This window comes from Equus caballus, chromosome 4 (assembly GCF_041296265.1).
Source record: "Equus caballus isolate H_3958 breed thoroughbred chromosome 4, TB-T2T, whole genome shotgun sequence".
Taxonomy (NCBI): domain Eukaryota; kingdom Metazoa; phylum Chordata; class Mammalia; order Perissodactyla; family Equidae; genus Equus; species Equus caballus.
In genome coordinates, this window is record NC_091687.1 from 6,110,784 (window position 1) to 6,127,121 (window position 16,338).

General features: G+C 47.1%; 2 protein-coding genes across 4 annotated transcripts in view; one reads left to right on the plus strand and one right to left on the minus strand.

The window, feature by feature from the left end:
* The window catches only part of ATXN7L1 (ataxin 7 like 1), a 219,103-nt gene extending 215,082 nt beyond the window's left edge, over positions 1-4,021 (minus strand). The window contains exons 1-4 of one of the 2 annotated variants that reach the window (XM_023638859.2): positions 3,942-4,014; positions 3,480-3,597; positions 2,511-2,718; positions 1,928-1,996 (exon numbers count right to left, since the gene is read on the minus strand). In XM_023638859.2, coding sequence (XP_023494627.2) covers positions 1,928-1,996; positions 2,511-2,691 — 250 coding nt within the window. In that variant the 5' untranslated portion in view covers positions 2,692-2,718; positions 3,480-3,597; positions 3,942-4,014. Of the gene's footprint in view, positions 1-1,927; positions 1,997-2,510; positions 2,719-3,479; positions 3,598-3,941 lie in introns of both variants that reach the window. The other variant, XM_023638870.2, reaches the window with a different exon arrangement.
* Positions 2,979-16,338, plus strand: part of CDHR3 (cadherin related family member 3) — a 135,780-nt gene continuing 122,420 nt past the window's right edge. The window contains exons 1-4 of one of the 2 annotated variants that reach the window (XM_070265431.1): positions 2,979-3,375; positions 4,290-4,450; positions 4,557-4,651; positions 11,987-12,181. In XM_070265431.1, the coding sequence (XP_070121532.1) occupies positions 12,142-12,181 (40 nt within the window). In that variant the 5' untranslated portion in view covers positions 2,979-3,375; positions 4,290-4,450; positions 4,557-4,651; positions 11,987-12,141. The remainder of the gene's footprint in view (positions 3,376-4,289; positions 4,451-4,556; positions 4,652-11,986; positions 12,182-16,338) is intronic. The other variant, XM_070265430.1, reaches the window with a different exon arrangement.

A 16,338-nucleotide genomic window follows, 5' to 3' on the forward strand; every position in this document is an offset into this window, starting at 1 on the left:
CACCAGGAAGACCTTCAGGAATTGCTAACCCAAGTTGGCTCCACCAGGCCCAGGAACAAAGAGATGTGAGCCCATGCATGGCTATCGGGTGAACTCAGCAAACGCACGCTACCTGAACAGTGGGTGTCCTTAATACAGATGCATATAATTAGGAGCTAAATCTTTGTACCTTTATAGGACAAAGGATATAATAAGCAAGATGTACAGCTTGTGACTTCTGAGGAGAGGAAGCTTTTCATTTTTCCTTAAAAGAAGCTATTTCTCACGAGGCAAAGAGAATCTGAGAACAAGAGTCTTCTGAAACAGAAGTAGGGAGGGGGGCACAGAATATGAGTCTTGTGTGTTATAGTCATAATCTATCACCCAGGCCTGAGAGGTGTCAATTCTGTGCCATACCATGACCTTTAGTCAACTCGAATTCAAAGGTTTTCACAACCTCATCTTCTTTGGTGGAAACCTTTCTGCTGCCAGGGGTCTGATAACCGAGTCCCTTAAGCTTGTAAAGATCTCAAGAGTTTGCCTGTGAAGACAAACCGTCTCTAAAGATGCTTTCCATTGCCAACACACATGGACATTTAGCACAGATAAGCTGCCACTTGTGAGAAGTCCACTTGACATTATTCCCTTGTGCCTTCTGAAGCCACACGTCAAGACCATACTCAGATATTTAGAGGCAAACATCTTTAGAATAAGGTTTCATTCCCAATCAAAGTGTCTAATTAGCAGAAACACTATGCTACAGAGCTGTCCTTGAATATGCATGCATTTTAACCTCCATGTTATTTTTTCTGAAGCACAAATTTTCCTCTCGCTGGATGGTCAGGAAACGATTAGGCACAGAAAACCGACTGTCTTGGGTGTCGATCCACAAATGAGTTCCATCTTTCCAAGCGGGTTTCGGCTGCCTGACAGGATGACATTCAGGCTTAAGAGGGAGACCATTCTTTGGAGTCGAATGGCCTTTTCTCCATCCATTTTGGATGAGCAATGCTCCTGTGGCCTACTTATGGCTGAACTCCTTCAACACTTGCCCCCAACCTCTTCGCACCCCTTGAGTCTTCTTCCCACCCCCAATTTCAGCCAACTGTGTTGACAAGACATCAGTTAGCAAATCACGATTCAAAGGAAGCCATCCAATTGCGCAGCAGAAAGTGGCCTCTGGAGCTGCCCCATGTAAAGCCCATAGGCCAGAGTTACATATGGCAGGCTTGCAAACGCCAACAGGATATGATTTATTTATGACGACCATGTGTTTTTGATGCCCAGTGCCAGCAGGCTGTGGCTTCACTTGCCTGCCTCACTCTGGGATGACCTACCTACTCACTGTGTCCCATTTCAGGTACTATATTTCCATGCTGGGGAAAGAGAGGTGGGCAACTGGCTGGGGGGCTGCACACACAGATGCCCCTGACCCTGATCGCCACACAACAACCTTTGACCCAATGCAAAGTGGGCCGAACGTAACTCGCCACAGAGGTTCGCCATGGACAGGGGTTTTCAGCGGAGAGTGGAGAAGTCGCTGCTCGAATGACTGACCATGTGGGGTTCATTAAACTGCTGTGTATTTACCCACAAGGAAGGCTGGGGTGCTTGTGAAGGGAGCCCCCCGTCTTCCTTTCAGGGATTTCTACCCCCCACCATTTGGCAATGATGCTCCAAAGGCGAATGGCAGATAGACATCAGAAGGTCCAAATGTGGGCTCCAGTCAAAGTGCAGTAAACTTCTGCCTTCAACCGTCTGCCTCTTACCCCCCAGTTGTATTTATACTTTGAGAGAAGTTAACACGAAGCAGGAGTCACCTGGGCGTGCTCAATTTTTGACAAGCCTTAGTCACTCTGTACCCAGCAGAACAATTCACATTATAGTCGAAATCCTGTGAAGATTCTGCCACACATGCTAACACTAAAATGCCAGTAGCTCCACTTACCTTCTTTATTGAGCCTCATAACCTCCCTGCTTTTTCCACCCTCTTTTCCAGCCTCTTCTAAATCTACATCTGCAGATGAAAAAGAAAAGGAAAAAAGAAAATAAGGAAAAAAAAAGAGAAAAAGGGGGAAAAAAGCCAAAGTCAAGGGGGGGGGGGGAGGGAGAGTGTTTATTTGCAAACAGATGGATATAAATACTGTCTATGAAAATCTTTCAATAATTGACAATGCAACATTTTCTCCCAAGTCCGGATTTCCATCTACCTGGCCCAGATAGGTACCAAAAAAAACTATGCAAGCAGCAACAGAGTAGCCTTTTAAACAGATACACCGTGGGGCTGTGAAAGCCCACCCCGCGGGCTGCCACGGGGAGCCGGGCACAGCCAGCCAGCCTGCCGCCCTGGCAGCAGGGCCTCTCTCTGTGCACTGATGGTCTGTCTCCGGGTGTATTTATTTAGAGAGAGGGAGAAGCATGGACGACTCCGGGGGCCACTCTGTCTCACACACACACTTTTTCCCAGTGGCCCTAGGTGAATGGAAAGGTTACAGGATAATAAAGGGAGGAGGAGGCGGTGGGGTTCTTACTGTCGGAGCAGTGTAATTTGGCGGCGTCGATCCAGGAGGACCAGGGTTTGCCCAGAAACGCCTCCGGACTGGGCACTTTGCGATCCAGTGTCGCCATTGCTCTTCCTTCTTGTTGCTTTTTCCCTGTTCCTTCGGCAGCAGCAGCCGAGAGACACGGGATTCGAGAACGCTCCGACGTCATCTTCGGAACGTTCCGACATTGAGTGTTCTGAAAGCGGGAGGGAGGGAGGGATGGGAGGAGGGAGGCGGAGGAGGAGGAGAGAGAGGCGAGGAGGAGGAGCCGGCGCCCGGGCGCCCGCAGCCCGCGGCCACCAGGGGCAGCAGAGAGCGCCCGCCGCCCGCCCGCCCGCCGGGGAGGCCGCGCGGCCCGGCCAGCGCGCGCCGGGGACCGAGGCTGCCGCGCGCCCGGGCGCGGAGATGCTGCGGCGCCGCCGCCCCGCGCGCACCCCGCGGCCGAGCCCGGGTCGGGGGGCCGGGGCGTGCGGGGCGGAGGGTGGGGGAAGACCCGGGAGAGGCGCGGCCTAGGGCCGGAGGAAGGGTGGGCTTTCCCGCAGAGTTGCCGCTAGAGGACGGAAAGTTTTTGCATGCAGCCCTTCCAGCGTGTCCTTGCCTCGCCGGGTCCCTGTCGCCCACGGTGGGGCGCCCCCGCGGGGATCCCCGCGGCTTAGAGGGGAGGAGCCGAGCAGGTTTGCACCCCACCGCCACGACCGCCCCAAGCCAAGGAAGGGACCCTGGGGACCTCTCTTCCCAGCCGCCACCCCCTTCCCCCTGTCTTTTTCACGGAGGATCTCGGATCGTGGAGGACTCTGCGGATGCCACTGGGAGCTGAGACCAACGCGCAGGTGGAAGTGGTCCCCAAAAGCAGGTGAGTTCGGGGCGAGAGGGACTGCCTTCCCATCTCAGGCTGCGGGACATGCAAAGCTCAAAACGCAGCGCCCGGTGCCCCCCGCTTCTCCGCGCGATGCGTACCTCCGGCTCTCGGAAAACCGCTGCGTAGACTTTGTTCCAGGATCACGAGAGCGAATTCACCGGCTCTCGGAAGATGACGCCTAGCGGGCCAGGCCCCTGGAGCAGTTTCCAGCGCTCCCTACCGAGGGACCGGGGTGGCTCGGGTTAGCGCATGCAGCCTGCCGCCAGGAATCTGATTCCTGGGAGAAGTCACCGCAGGCTTGAGCGCTCCAGGCAGTTAGAAAGGAAGCGTTAGATTTCCTCCGGATTTTGGACTTTTGATGCTTTAATTGAGACGACCCACCACCACCACCACCACCCCAGGAGTAGGCGACAAAGGTCTTAAAAGGTCTTCTGGTATCTCTCTCTCTCCTTTTTTAAAAATCCTTTTGTTTACTAGGAATTACCTAAAGCATAAGGACACCCCCAACCCCCAATCGATGTATTTGTCCTCTGTTTCCCCAGCGCCCTTTTAGTTCTCACCACTTTTGTTTCTGCCCCATGGCTGAAGCGCACAGATCTGAAGTTGTTCTGTCCTGAGTTCTGCCCTGGCTTTGCGGTCTAATGCCTCTGCCCGGGCGTCCTCAAAGCCAGGGTCAGCATGGGCCACGAAGGAGGAGCTGCGGACTGGTCTTCAGTTGTGATGTTTGTGTGAACGGACTTGTTTTTTGTTAGACCCAGATAAGTTTCATTTGCCTTCGCTCTCTTTGAAAGGGTTCTTACATGGGAACCACTAAGTGGCCAAAGTACCACTGGGTGGAGAATTCTTATTTTAAAGATTAGTGGTGTTAACAAATAGTTATTACTTATTGACCTCTTATGCTATGCTAGACACTGTGCTTGGCAAATCCATCCATCCATCCATCCATCCATTCATCTTGTCAACAAATATTGCCTGTCATGGACCAGCCAGCCTCAGCAGAGGAAGACAAATGAGACCCAGCCCGGCTCTTGTGGAGGTGCATTCTGGTGGTGCCTGTGGAAGAAGGAAGGTGTGAAGCTTATCAGTAACTTGGGAGAACAAGACATGTGCCCAGTTCCTGCCCAGGGCAGTGAAGGGTGTGTCTCCCAGAGCTGTGCCTGTTCATCTGTTCATAGGAGGGACTGAAATCTAGTTTGGAGGGAGCAGAAAACGTGTCGCAGAGAAGATGGGATCTGCCTTGCGTCTTGGAAATTGGGAAGGATTTATAATGGTAAGCTGAAGACTGGTCTTGCCAAGGGAGGGAAGTGATGGTGTTGGAGGCTTCAAAATGAACACGAGTGTGGTGCGTTTGGGTGTTGAGTGTGGTTTACCTGGGATGATGGGTTTGTATATTCAGGCCTGGGTCAAATTATGGACGGCACCGAATGGCATCCTAAAGAATTTGGGTTTTGTTTGATAGTGGGGAGCCGCTAAAGGGGCTTTCCGCAGCATAGGGAGAAGTCAAATGTGACTTAGAAAGATTACTCTGGCCTTGGTGTCCAGGACATGTTGGACTATGGAAGCTGGTTAAAAAAGTAGTGCTGTGGTATCATAGTGTGAAGAAATGAAGGCCTGAACTTGGTGGTCCCATACAGGTGGGGAAGAGGAGACAGGTATGAGAATAAAGCACCTCATCAGAGGATATGTTGCATGGCTGGATTTGGGGAAACAGAGAGAGAGAGAGCTGGGAGGGATAAGTAATTCCATCCTGGGACATTTTCCCCTTCCCCTGCTGCCTTCTGATTTTCCTCCCACTTCGGTGTTAATTTGTCTGTTGTTGTACATGCAAAGGAAGATGTGGGTGGCAGCCTCTAAGATGACCCATGATCCCCACACCCTGGTATTCTTGCCCTTGTGTGATCCCCTCCCTTTCAGTGTGGGCTGGACCTAGTGACTTGCTTCTGACAGATAGACAATGGCAAGTGATGGGGTGTCACATCCGAGAAGACTGTGGCTTCTGACTTGCTCACTCGTGTTCTCACTGGCTTGCTTTAAGGGAAGCCCACTGCCATGTTATGAGCTGCCCTATGAAGAGGCACACGTAGCAAGGAACTGAGGGAGGCCTCTGGCCAACAGTCGGTGAGGAACTGAGGCCCTCAGTCCAAAAGCCTGTAAGGTGCCGAGTCCTGTCAACAGCTGTGTGAGTGAGTTTGCAAGCTTATCCTGCTCCAGTTGAATCTTAAGATGAGACCACAGCCTTGGCCCACACCTGTGAGGGTCCGTGAGGCACAGGCACCCAGCTAAGCCATGCCCGCATGCTGCACCCACATACACTGTGAGATAAGTAGTGTTGGTCATTTCAAGTTGTTAAGTTTGGGGACAACTTGTTACATGGCAATACATAACTAATACAGAAGGGTTTGGGTGTAAACTGATTGGATAACAAAAAAACTTACTAGAAAAATGAGTTTAATGAAGAAAAAGTCTGAGCAGCATTCCCTTATTCCTCTTTTGAGCCTCCTGTGAAATGTGTATCATACTTCTCGGAAATTCTTTGCCAGCTTTGTGGGACCGGTTTACACTAGTATCTCCTACGGGCTGAGTTTTGTAACTTATCTTTGTCTTTTGAGTACTCAGGTTTTTGCATTTAAACTCAGTCACTACTTTGTAGAAAGCATTCTCCAACGACAATGTCGTGATGTCACTGTTAGAAACAAGTCTTTACTGATAGCCATGCTGCCACACTGGTGGCTGTTACACCCCTGCCCTCCTCGAGGTGTCTGGAGAGAACAGTAAGAAAGGACTCAAGTCCAGCGGCTGGGAGTCAGTGACTTGAGCTTCCAGAGCATTCCAGAAAATTCTGTCTCCTCTCCCAGGAGCCACTTTAAACCACTCAGAAAATCAAAGGTGGCTTGTCAGAAGTGAGGGCACCTCAGTTGCAGAGAAACAAGGCAATGATTCAGTATTGTCACATCAATTTACTGCCCCAGCCGAGTCTCTCAAGTAGAGGTTATTTCTGCACAACACCCTGAGGATGGTTGAGGATGGTGTGGCAGCCTGAATATCACTCCCTTCTAGCTGGGAGGCTTTTCGCTTGCAACATAGTAAAGTATGGCCTGGAATCCAAAGGTGATTAAGCATCTCTACAAAATAAGACTTTGGATACATTGCCATGTTTAGCTGATAATCAGAATACGTATACGTTGTTGCAGTTAGAGTTATGGAATATAATGGTAAAGTTTCTACTCTAAGCCTTCCACAGTTTCTCCACTGACTGGAGAGAGAATGGTACCAACTTTGTGAAACTATAACCCACTTGTGACTTTGGAAATATGGATGACATGGCTGTCAATGAAATTACCCCGCGGGGAGCCAGAGAATGAAGAAAGCATTGTCATCAAACCTACTAGAATTTTACACTTGATTTTAGATGAAAGCTGGGGTCCATCAGAGTAGTGTTCAGGTCAACATGGTGCATATATATTATATATACACTTCTATACCTTATAACTATGGATATATATATGTCAACTATGTATATGGCAAATTTATTGCAGACTTGAATTCCTTTTGGTAGTAAATAGCTACGAATACTGTTAGTGACAACGAGAATCTTATACATTCTTAATAGGAATAAATTGACCTGCAAAACAGTAATTTAAAGCCTGTTAGTATACTGTCAATGTGATGAAACTGTCTAGCAACAGTATAACACCTTATTCCCCTTGTGATTAATGTTTAGGGAGATAAAAGGGATGTAAATATTTTTATTGTTTTATTATCTTTCTTAGAAAAGTGACAGTGGTTGGGTTTAATTAAAAAGGAGACTCTCCCGTAGACCAAATAAAGAAATCCATTCAACTGAGATGACAATGGAAAATGTCTATTTAATTTGAATAACACCTGCTTCTGTGGAAATGTGCATCTCATACGGAGCCTGCGTTCCCTTCGTCTGGTTCCTGTGCTGTTCCACCACATTATTGAAAAGAAGAGAAGAGCGAATATTAGCTCTCTCATTTGAGGATATTAAACTCCTCCTGGGGTCGAGGCTCTGTGTGTGCACCCCACTTCCTACCTAGGCTGCTGTCGGGAGGTTCCTAGAGGTGACGAGGAGAAAATGACATGTTCCGTTCAGAGGAGGCATCTCTGAAATTCTTTGATGTTTGCCTTAATTGAATCCATCTACCCCATCTGCCACTCTTCTCTCTAAATTTATTTCCCTAACCCACTCTCTCTGAGAACTGTGATTGGAGGGGAAATTTGTTATGTATGATGTTACCTTTTATGCAGGCTCCCTGCATCTGGAGGGCATGTGTGCTGCCTGCCTGTTCCGCCCCCTCCCATGCCGGCTTCGATAAATGACCCCTAGGAGCAACAGGAGTAAGAAAGAAAACAGGAATTCCAGGCTCTGGGCTACTGGTTTCAATATGAGCTCCTAGCCATGGGCCCGGTCTGAATATACATGGACTCTATTAATAAACATAACTACAGAACATGAAATTTGCGTTCTGACTGGGGCAGAAAAGCCAAAATGGGAGTGCGTTATCTCGAGGGAAAGCTGCCTTGAGCCCCCCCACCCGGGAGATTCTCCTCTGACTATGACCACTTGGGGCTCCCTGGAGCTACTCTGATGCTGTGGGTTGCCCCGAGGGTGGCCGAGCCAGCCCGTTCCTAACCTCGCTCCTTCTCTGGGCTTAGGCAGGAGAGAAGATAGCTTCTCTTTAGCATTGTTGTAGAAATCACTTTTGGCCCATAACCTAAATGTAAATACAGATTTAACATTAACATAAGTACAAATTTAGCATATTAATTGGACCAGAGCCTGTCCAGCCCTCCAAACTGTTTTGTGTTGAGGACGCAATGCAGGTGGGGGCCAGAGCACAGGACTGAGATGGGCAGGCATGAGTTAGAATTGCTCATCAGCCATTTGCCTCAGAACCTTTCTTAATCCATTGGAACCTTGGTTTCCTCGTCTGTTAAATGGGTACTAAGGCTCTTCTCTTCGTGTTATGAGCATTGCAATTCTGGGTATTGAGCCCCCAGCAGAGAGCCAGGCGCACAGTGCACAATTGTAACGTTTGCTGTGGTTATTACTTTAATTGCAATGCCTCGTTTCGACCAGCCAGGAACAGGCTGACCCTCTGACGCCAGGAAGGCTCATGTGGTTGCTTCTGACCAAGGTCCTTCTCCTTAGAAAGGAAATGAATGCTCTTCTCTGTCCTTTGTGTGGGGCCACCGCCCCTGCGCCAGTGTTGGAGATCTCTGTCTGAAACTTCCTCTTGACGAGGTCTTCAGGCCCTTGTGCATGGAAGACCCTATAAGACCTTTTGGTTCCGCCAAGGGACTGCCACATCCTAAGTCTGGTTGGGACAAATCTGCCTTCTCGTGGCAGTGGCAACAGCTGTCCTAATCATTTTCTTCTGAAAAAAATTTTATTTTCTTTTGTAAAAGAAACCTAATATTGAATTCTAAAAATCACGTATGAATGTGTTCTCAGGAGACAGTGAAACTAAAGACAAGGAGATAATTCCCTTTTGCCTCAGATTTGCCTCGAATGGGGTCACTCTCTTGTCGTGGTCACTGTCATCCCCCCAGGTCTGGAGACATGTTTTCATATCGTCTTCTGTGCTTTTACCTACCGTATATATTTATCATTACAGGTCCAGATGATGTTGCTGTGTATGTTCTTCTTCTTTTTTCTTTTTTTTACATGAATAGTATCATTTTGTGGATTTAAAAAAAAAAATCCCTGGTTGAGAAAGAAGCCTTGCATGAGCGTAAACAAGGCTGACAGGTGCCACAGACCATTTTTTGGATATTTTTCTGCAACTTTCTTTTTTCACAGAAGCCCTGCATGTCATTCTTTTAAACTGCTGCATAGTATTCCATAAAAAGGTCCAATCTGTCTATCTGTTATCTTATTGATGGACATTTAGGTTTCTGGTTTTACAAAAAATAAGGTGGTCAAAAATATTTATTTTTATATATGTTCCTTGGGCACATGAGGGAGTATTTCTCCCCAAAAGTAGAATTGCTGGGTATGTGCACTTTGGATTCTCATAGCTCTCCACGCTATCTTCTGATGCAGCTGACTAACTTATGCTCCCCCAGCGGCCCTGGAATGGGTCTATTTCCTCACGTCCTAATTAAGACTCAACATTTTCAAACATTTTGATTTTTGCCAATATCACATTAAAAAATATTCTTTAATTTGTATTTCCCCCATTTCTAGTATAGATCTGGGCATTTGTTCTTGCACTCGTATTTTCACTCTGTAAATTGCTATTGGTATCTTTTAATGATTTATTACTGGCATTTTTAGGTCTTTTATTGATTTTTTAGGAATTTTCTATACATTCTAGATTTAGATCTGTTTGAAAAGAAGGTGATTTTCCAGCTGGTTGCTTTTGTTCTTTTCACCTTGCTTACGGCGTCTTTTCCACACACCTTTTCCCCATCTGGACGTGGTTGGATGTATCAGGACTTCTCCTTGAGGCCTTTTGCTTTCGGCATCTTGCTTAAGAAGATCTTCTCTTCTGCAAGGTCATAAAACATTTTCTTATATTTTTCCTTTATGCGTTATAGGTTTTTGTTTTTTATTTTAGACCTCAGACATTTTTGGTTAATTGTGTGAGGTAAAAAATTAATTTTTGATCTTTTCCCAAACACATTTCCAGTTTTCCCCAGGCGTATATTGAATAGTTTATCCCTCCGTAGAGAGCCATCATATACTCACTTCCCAAACACACGGGTCTGTCTCTGAGCTCCCTTTTCTGTTCCACTGCTTGAATTGTCTTTTCCAGCACCAATTCCATGGTTTTAATTACTCTTGCTTTATAATATGTTTTGCTGTCTGTTAGAAAAAAATGTTTCTTTTCCGTTATAGGTTTAGAATACTCTGTCTTAGTCCCTTTGGGTTGCTGTAATAAAGTATCACAGACTGACTGGCTTATAAACAACAGGAATTTACTTCTCACAGTTCTGGAGGCCGGAAGTCCAGGATCACGGTGCTGAAGATTCGGTGCCCAGTGAGGGCTTCCCGGTTCATAGACGGCACTTCCTTCCCCTGTGGTGGGAGTGGCCAGCTGGCTCTGTGGGGTCTCTTTCATAAAGGCACTGATCCCATTCATGAGGGGTCCCCCTGCGGGACCTAATCACCTCCCAAAGGCCCCACCCCCTGATATCACCACCTTGGGTCTTAGGATTTTAATGTATAAATTTCAGGGGGTGGGGAATTGCCATGTAGACCATAGCACTATGTCTTTAAAGAAGTATTTTTTTTATTCCTGAGAAGTATGCTCTATGTGTCATTGTCCAACATTTGTCACAGGACATCTCCTGATGGCACTGGGCCATGTCAGGAAGGTCACTGGAAACCGAACTTCACTTCACGCTCACAGGGCACCAGCACCATACGGGTGGGCCAGTGGCCACAGCCAGCGTGGATGCGATGACAGCCTCCCCCGAGGGGAATTCCCAAACCGGGCATCTCAGACTTGGGAAATGAATTGTTGGGAGACGCTGTCTTTCAAGATCTGAAAAGGCCGACCCCTGTGCGTGGTGGTGGAGACTCCGTGTGGATATTCCCATCTGTTAGTCATCCCAGAGGGAGAAGGAGGAGCCGTGAAAAGTGAAGGTGGAGGGGAGGAGGGGCAGGCCTGAGACGGGCTGGGCCCTGGACCTCCCAGAGAGCCAGCACCGAAGGTCTCCCCCGGTGGTGGGAATGAGGCAGGTGAGAGGCTGTTGTGGGCTGGGAGCTGGGCCAGGGAGTGTCCATAGGGGAACCTGTCTGGGATGACCTAGGTATGACTCTGGAATCCTTCAAACCCAGTGTCCAGTCGTAAGGTTCTCTGTGTTGTCATTTCTCTTGCTTCTGTCAAGTTTTTAAATGACCTGGTCTTAGATAGCTGTGCTGTGGGAAATTAAGTTTGGGGCTTATACTTATATGGCAGCCTCAGTAGGCAGGTTGAAAGTTGCCAGCCTTACTTGATGCCAGCCCTGTGTGGTGACAGCACCGTTATTCCAGAGAGGGGTGCTGTCCCCAGACTCCAGGAGGCGGCCAGGTGCCAGGTGAGCGGAGGGATGCCTAGGCTGTGATGGCTCAGGTCCCTAACCCTTTCCTCCAGCCCCAGCCTGATCCCCTCAAAGGGAGGAAATCCTGAAAACGAGAGGCCAGAGTTTGGGTTATATTTGTATGACAGGAAGGAGAAGCCTAGTGCCTTTAAGGTCATGAAACAATTGTTGCAGAACTTAGAGCGAGGCTGGGGTCTCCATTGTCTGGAGGCCAGCTTGCTCACAGATTACACTTCCTGAGAACGATGCTAAGGCTGTAAATGTAAATCTCCACGTGGCCCAGCGGTTCTCAACCAAGAGCGAGTCTGCCTCCTTCGCCCTCCCCCACCCCACCCCAAGGACTTTGGCAAATGTCTGGAGACATTTTTGCTTGTCGTGACTGGGGGTGAGGTACCACTGGCATCTAGTGGGTAGAGGCCACGGATGCTGGTAAACATCCCATTGTGAGACGCACAGGACGGCCCCCAACAACGAAGATTTATCCCCAAAATGGTAGTCATGGGATTGATGTAGGCCAATTAATTGCAGGTTTCCTTTATTTTTTCATTTCCAGAGAATGAACGCCTGACCCTCGTCAGCCACTTTGCCATCGTGGGCTGCTTTCATCATGCAGAAACCTAGCCAGGAGTGTGGTGGGAGCTGTGAGACCCTCCATTCCTACGAGAAAAACCCCGGGTCCTTTCGCTTTCAATATATGAAGGCCAAATTATGTTATCGGATGGATACTATTTGTGGAATCAAAGAAAATGTAAGCTCTCTAGCTTATGCATATAGTTGTTATGGGATAATCAGGTGCTTTGGTGATCTCTTTCTTCTCTGAATCCTTTACAGACTGTTGCTTTCCTATTTAAACAGGAAGGTTGATTGGGCTCAAACACCTGGCCAGGGCTACTGCATTGGTTGTGCACTGCACAATTGTGCCACTTTTAAGGGAGCACCATTCCCATCACAGACATCAGAGATTTATTGTGACAATTTTCCTGGCAGATGGTACCCAAGTGGCTTGTTCTAACAAAATCGGGAACAGGAAGACAATTTTCTAACAGATGGAAGTAAAATTTCTTGACGAAGGTGTGCCTTTTCCTAATGTTCGCCAAGGTGCTGGATGGCCTGGCAGAAGGAAGGGGGTTGTTGATGACTCTTCTGTGTATGTAAACAGTTCAACTGGGAGTTTCCCTTTCTGTTTGGACAGGAGTCACCCTCCCTCGCGGGTCACGTGTGTGATTGGAAGTGTTGTAGAGTGATGGCGGGGTCAATGAGTGCCTTAGAATTGGCAGATTTCCCGAGGAGACTCATGTGTGAGAAATACAGTGCCTTGAGTGACGGAATAATAAAACGATCTTGGTATCTCGATTTGGTTCTTCACACTTCAATCATGGTTTAAGTCATCCTAAGTTTGGCTTGGAGGCAGAGACAGTGACATGTATATCATCTTAATAGATTTGGCAGTGGGAGGTGCAAAGAGTATCATCTCAATTATGGGTTGACCCATTGATTGATTGAGCAATGTGTGTTGTGTGGTTTGTGACTGATGCCAAGTAATGGCAGACGCTGGACTCTCCTGAGGGTGAGGGCAGATGTTGGACCATTGATCAACTGATGAGCTCCATGCGGGCCCCATACAGGGAGAATCAAAATGCAAGTAAAATCTCGTAAGGTGGGTGTGATGGCATTGCAGTGTTAACAGAGATTGTCTGAGCTTTCATCCTTTGTACCCACAGAACTGTCTTCAATGCACAGACGCTGCTCTCCGCCGGAAGTGTTCCACTCTAACTTTGTTCTGAATCTTTAGTGTGTGCCGTTTCCGGGTGTTTTAAGGGAAGAAAGGCCTCACCAGTTGCCTCAGTTGAGCAGGCTTCAGTTTTTCCACCTTGCCAGCCAGGCACTTGGGCTAACCAAAAGAATAGTTTCTTATAATGCCTACTAACCACCCAAGTCTGAGTGGGGGTGGAGTATATGAAGGAATGACAGCCCCTATTTTAGACCAGGAGTAAGAGTCCTGACGGGCTGACCTTGCCTGGCCACATGTCAGATGACATAGCCTGTGAGGAGTTGCTTCCGTGAGGAGCGTACAGTCTGGTTTGAGGGAGATGTCTGTGCAATCAACAAGCGGAGAGCAGGATAGCCCACAAGAAGGTGCCAATCTGAGCTGCAGCTAGGCGATGCCGTGGGTGTCTGAGCAGACAGGTTTCTGTGGTGGGCGGTGAAGGCTTGGGAGAGAGGAGAAGTTTGAGCTGGGCCGGGAAAGACTGGCAGGCTATAAATAGCCAGTGGGCAGCTGGATGGATGGGGACAGTGGTCATCGTAAGGGAGAGCCTCGGGTCACATAGATAATAGTTCCTGAAACACAGCCCTTAGTGGAAAACGGGTAAGTCACACGGGGGGATTTGGAATCCAGGAGGGTTTGAAGGTGTTTCACAGGGTTTCCGAGATTGAAATCTGCTGTATGAGATAAGCTGCCTAATGATGCTGTGTGTCTTAATCAAGTGGCACAGTTCTTTGAGAAATGCTTTTTATCAAGAACACATCTCTAGAATTATGGCTCTGTGGATCCAAATGAGCTAAATAGGGGAGAAACTTGAACTCTTCAAGGTTCTTTAGCCATCTGGCCAGCATGGTTAACAGTTGTACCCAGCTGTACAGATGAAAGGGCAGTTTCTGTGTTTGTGGGCCTCTGACACTCTAGCACTGGGTCATTTTCAAAGACATGTTGCGCCGGCTGTTCATTCTTAGCAGGCTGACCAGTCGGCTGAGTGGGCCTTGGGAGTCCAGGATTATGCAAAATTATTAATAGTTTCCCCTTCAGTCTCAGAAGTGTCCTGGTTTGGGTGATAAATTATATGGCTACCCTAATTCTAAGGAATCCACATTGGACGTTTTTGGCTTGCTCTGTGAATCCTCAGTGGCCCAAAGGGCTGCTTCTAGCTTCAGGGCCCTAGCCCACAGGTGCATTCTGTCTTTTTGAAATGGTTGTATTTTTTCACTTGCATATAAAGTAATCTTTGCAAAAAATCCAGAAGAAAGACAAACAGCATAAATAAGATGAGTTATCATAAACCTAGAAATGTGTTAATATTTCGATATATATGCATATATCTATATCTATGGATCTATCATATATTTATATATTTTTAGGTCCCCAATCTCCAAACCAAGCCACTTTACTTGGAGTAGCATTCCGTCTATATGTATATACATATGGATGAGCCAGTCCTGGTGGTCTAGTGGTTAAGATTCCATGGAGCACGGCAGCTCAGGTTCGATTCTGGTCAGGGACCCACACCACCCATCTGTCGCTTGTCACACTGTGACAGCTGCGTGTTGCTGTGATGCTGAAACCTATGCCACTGGTATTTCAAATTTCACCCATGGTGGACAGGTTTCAGCAGAGCTTCTAGACTAAGACAGACTAGGAAGAAGGACCTGGCCACCCACTTCTGAAAAAATTGGCCATGAAAACCCCATGAATAGCAGTGGAGCATCATCTGATACAGCGCCGGAAGATGAGAGGAGAGGATGGCGCAAAAAGACCAGGCAGGTTCTGCTCTGCTGTCCACAGGGTCACTGGGAGTCAGAATCCGCTCCATGGCACTAACGACAAAGATATGGATACTACATGATATTATATATTTAGAACTATGTAATAACATAGGCAATATAAATAGATAGAATCACCTTTTTAAATAGTCACTTCTAAAGACTGCATAGTATTCTAGTGAATGGTTCTTAAAATGTGATATATTTAAATCCTCAATTTTGGGCATTTAGGGTTTTCTTTAATATATTATTAACAATGTTGTAGTAAATGTTTTCTGTAGCTAAATCTTTTCACACGTTGATGATTATTTATGACGCTTTCTTGTAAATGAAATTAATAAGTCAAAGGGGATATGCATTCAATATTTGGGAATTGTCATACTTAGCCGGTGTTTGTGGGAATTCCCACTCGTGGCCTCATCTGCACTGTATCTATCCTTCTTTTTCATCTTCCAGTCTGACAGGAAAGAATTTTCATCCTGTGGTTATTTCAGATGTGTCTCTGATTATTGGTGATTCATATTTCTTTTTTAACAAATTGCTCATCTTTCTATTAGAGTGTTCACTTTTCTCTTATTGAATTGTGAAAGCTCTTTATATATTAAAGTAACCCTTTGTGTTATAAGTTGCAAGATTTTTTCTTAGTTTACTATTTGTCTTTTGACTTTATTTATGTGTGTGCATGTGTATGTGTACATTCAGAAGTCTTTATACTTTTTAGACAGTTACACCCATCAGTCTTTTCCTTTATGGAGTTATGTACTTTTTTAAAGGACCAGGTTTTCAACGAAACTAACCTGAGAAATTTTCATAATCTTATCTGCTGCTCTCAAGCCCTTGGGCTCCTTGTTTCAAACTTTACAGTGTTGGGCGTTGTAGATGGATGAGGCAAACTTTCTGTTTCTGTTTTTGTGGTTCAGTGTATCTCCCAGAAGAGCTTTATTCACTTTACAAATTCAGAGGTAAGTTCCTACAAGTAAGAACTGGTGATGCGCATTTTTTTCCCTCAACCACAGAACAGGTATGCCTCCCTTCATGAAAAGCTGCAATGGGAGTGAGAAGGGACGGGTTTGTTTAGATTCTTTGCAGAGTGAATCATTGTTGCATTGATGTGCTTTATAATTGCACTCGTGTGTTCTCAGGAAAACTGCAGCACCAATGCAAGGTTCTAATACACAGTCAAGGAAATGCCACAGCCTGTCATTGCTCCCCCAGAGTGAGCAGCTTCCCCTGGGATGGCGTCCCTGGGCTTCATGGCACAGTTCCTACTCTGCGGTAAGGACAGCGCTCCAGGCAAATGCAGGCCGAGTTCCAGCTGGGACCGTGGTGGGTGAGCTTGTATCTGGGCCTCTACCCTAGTCTGCCAGG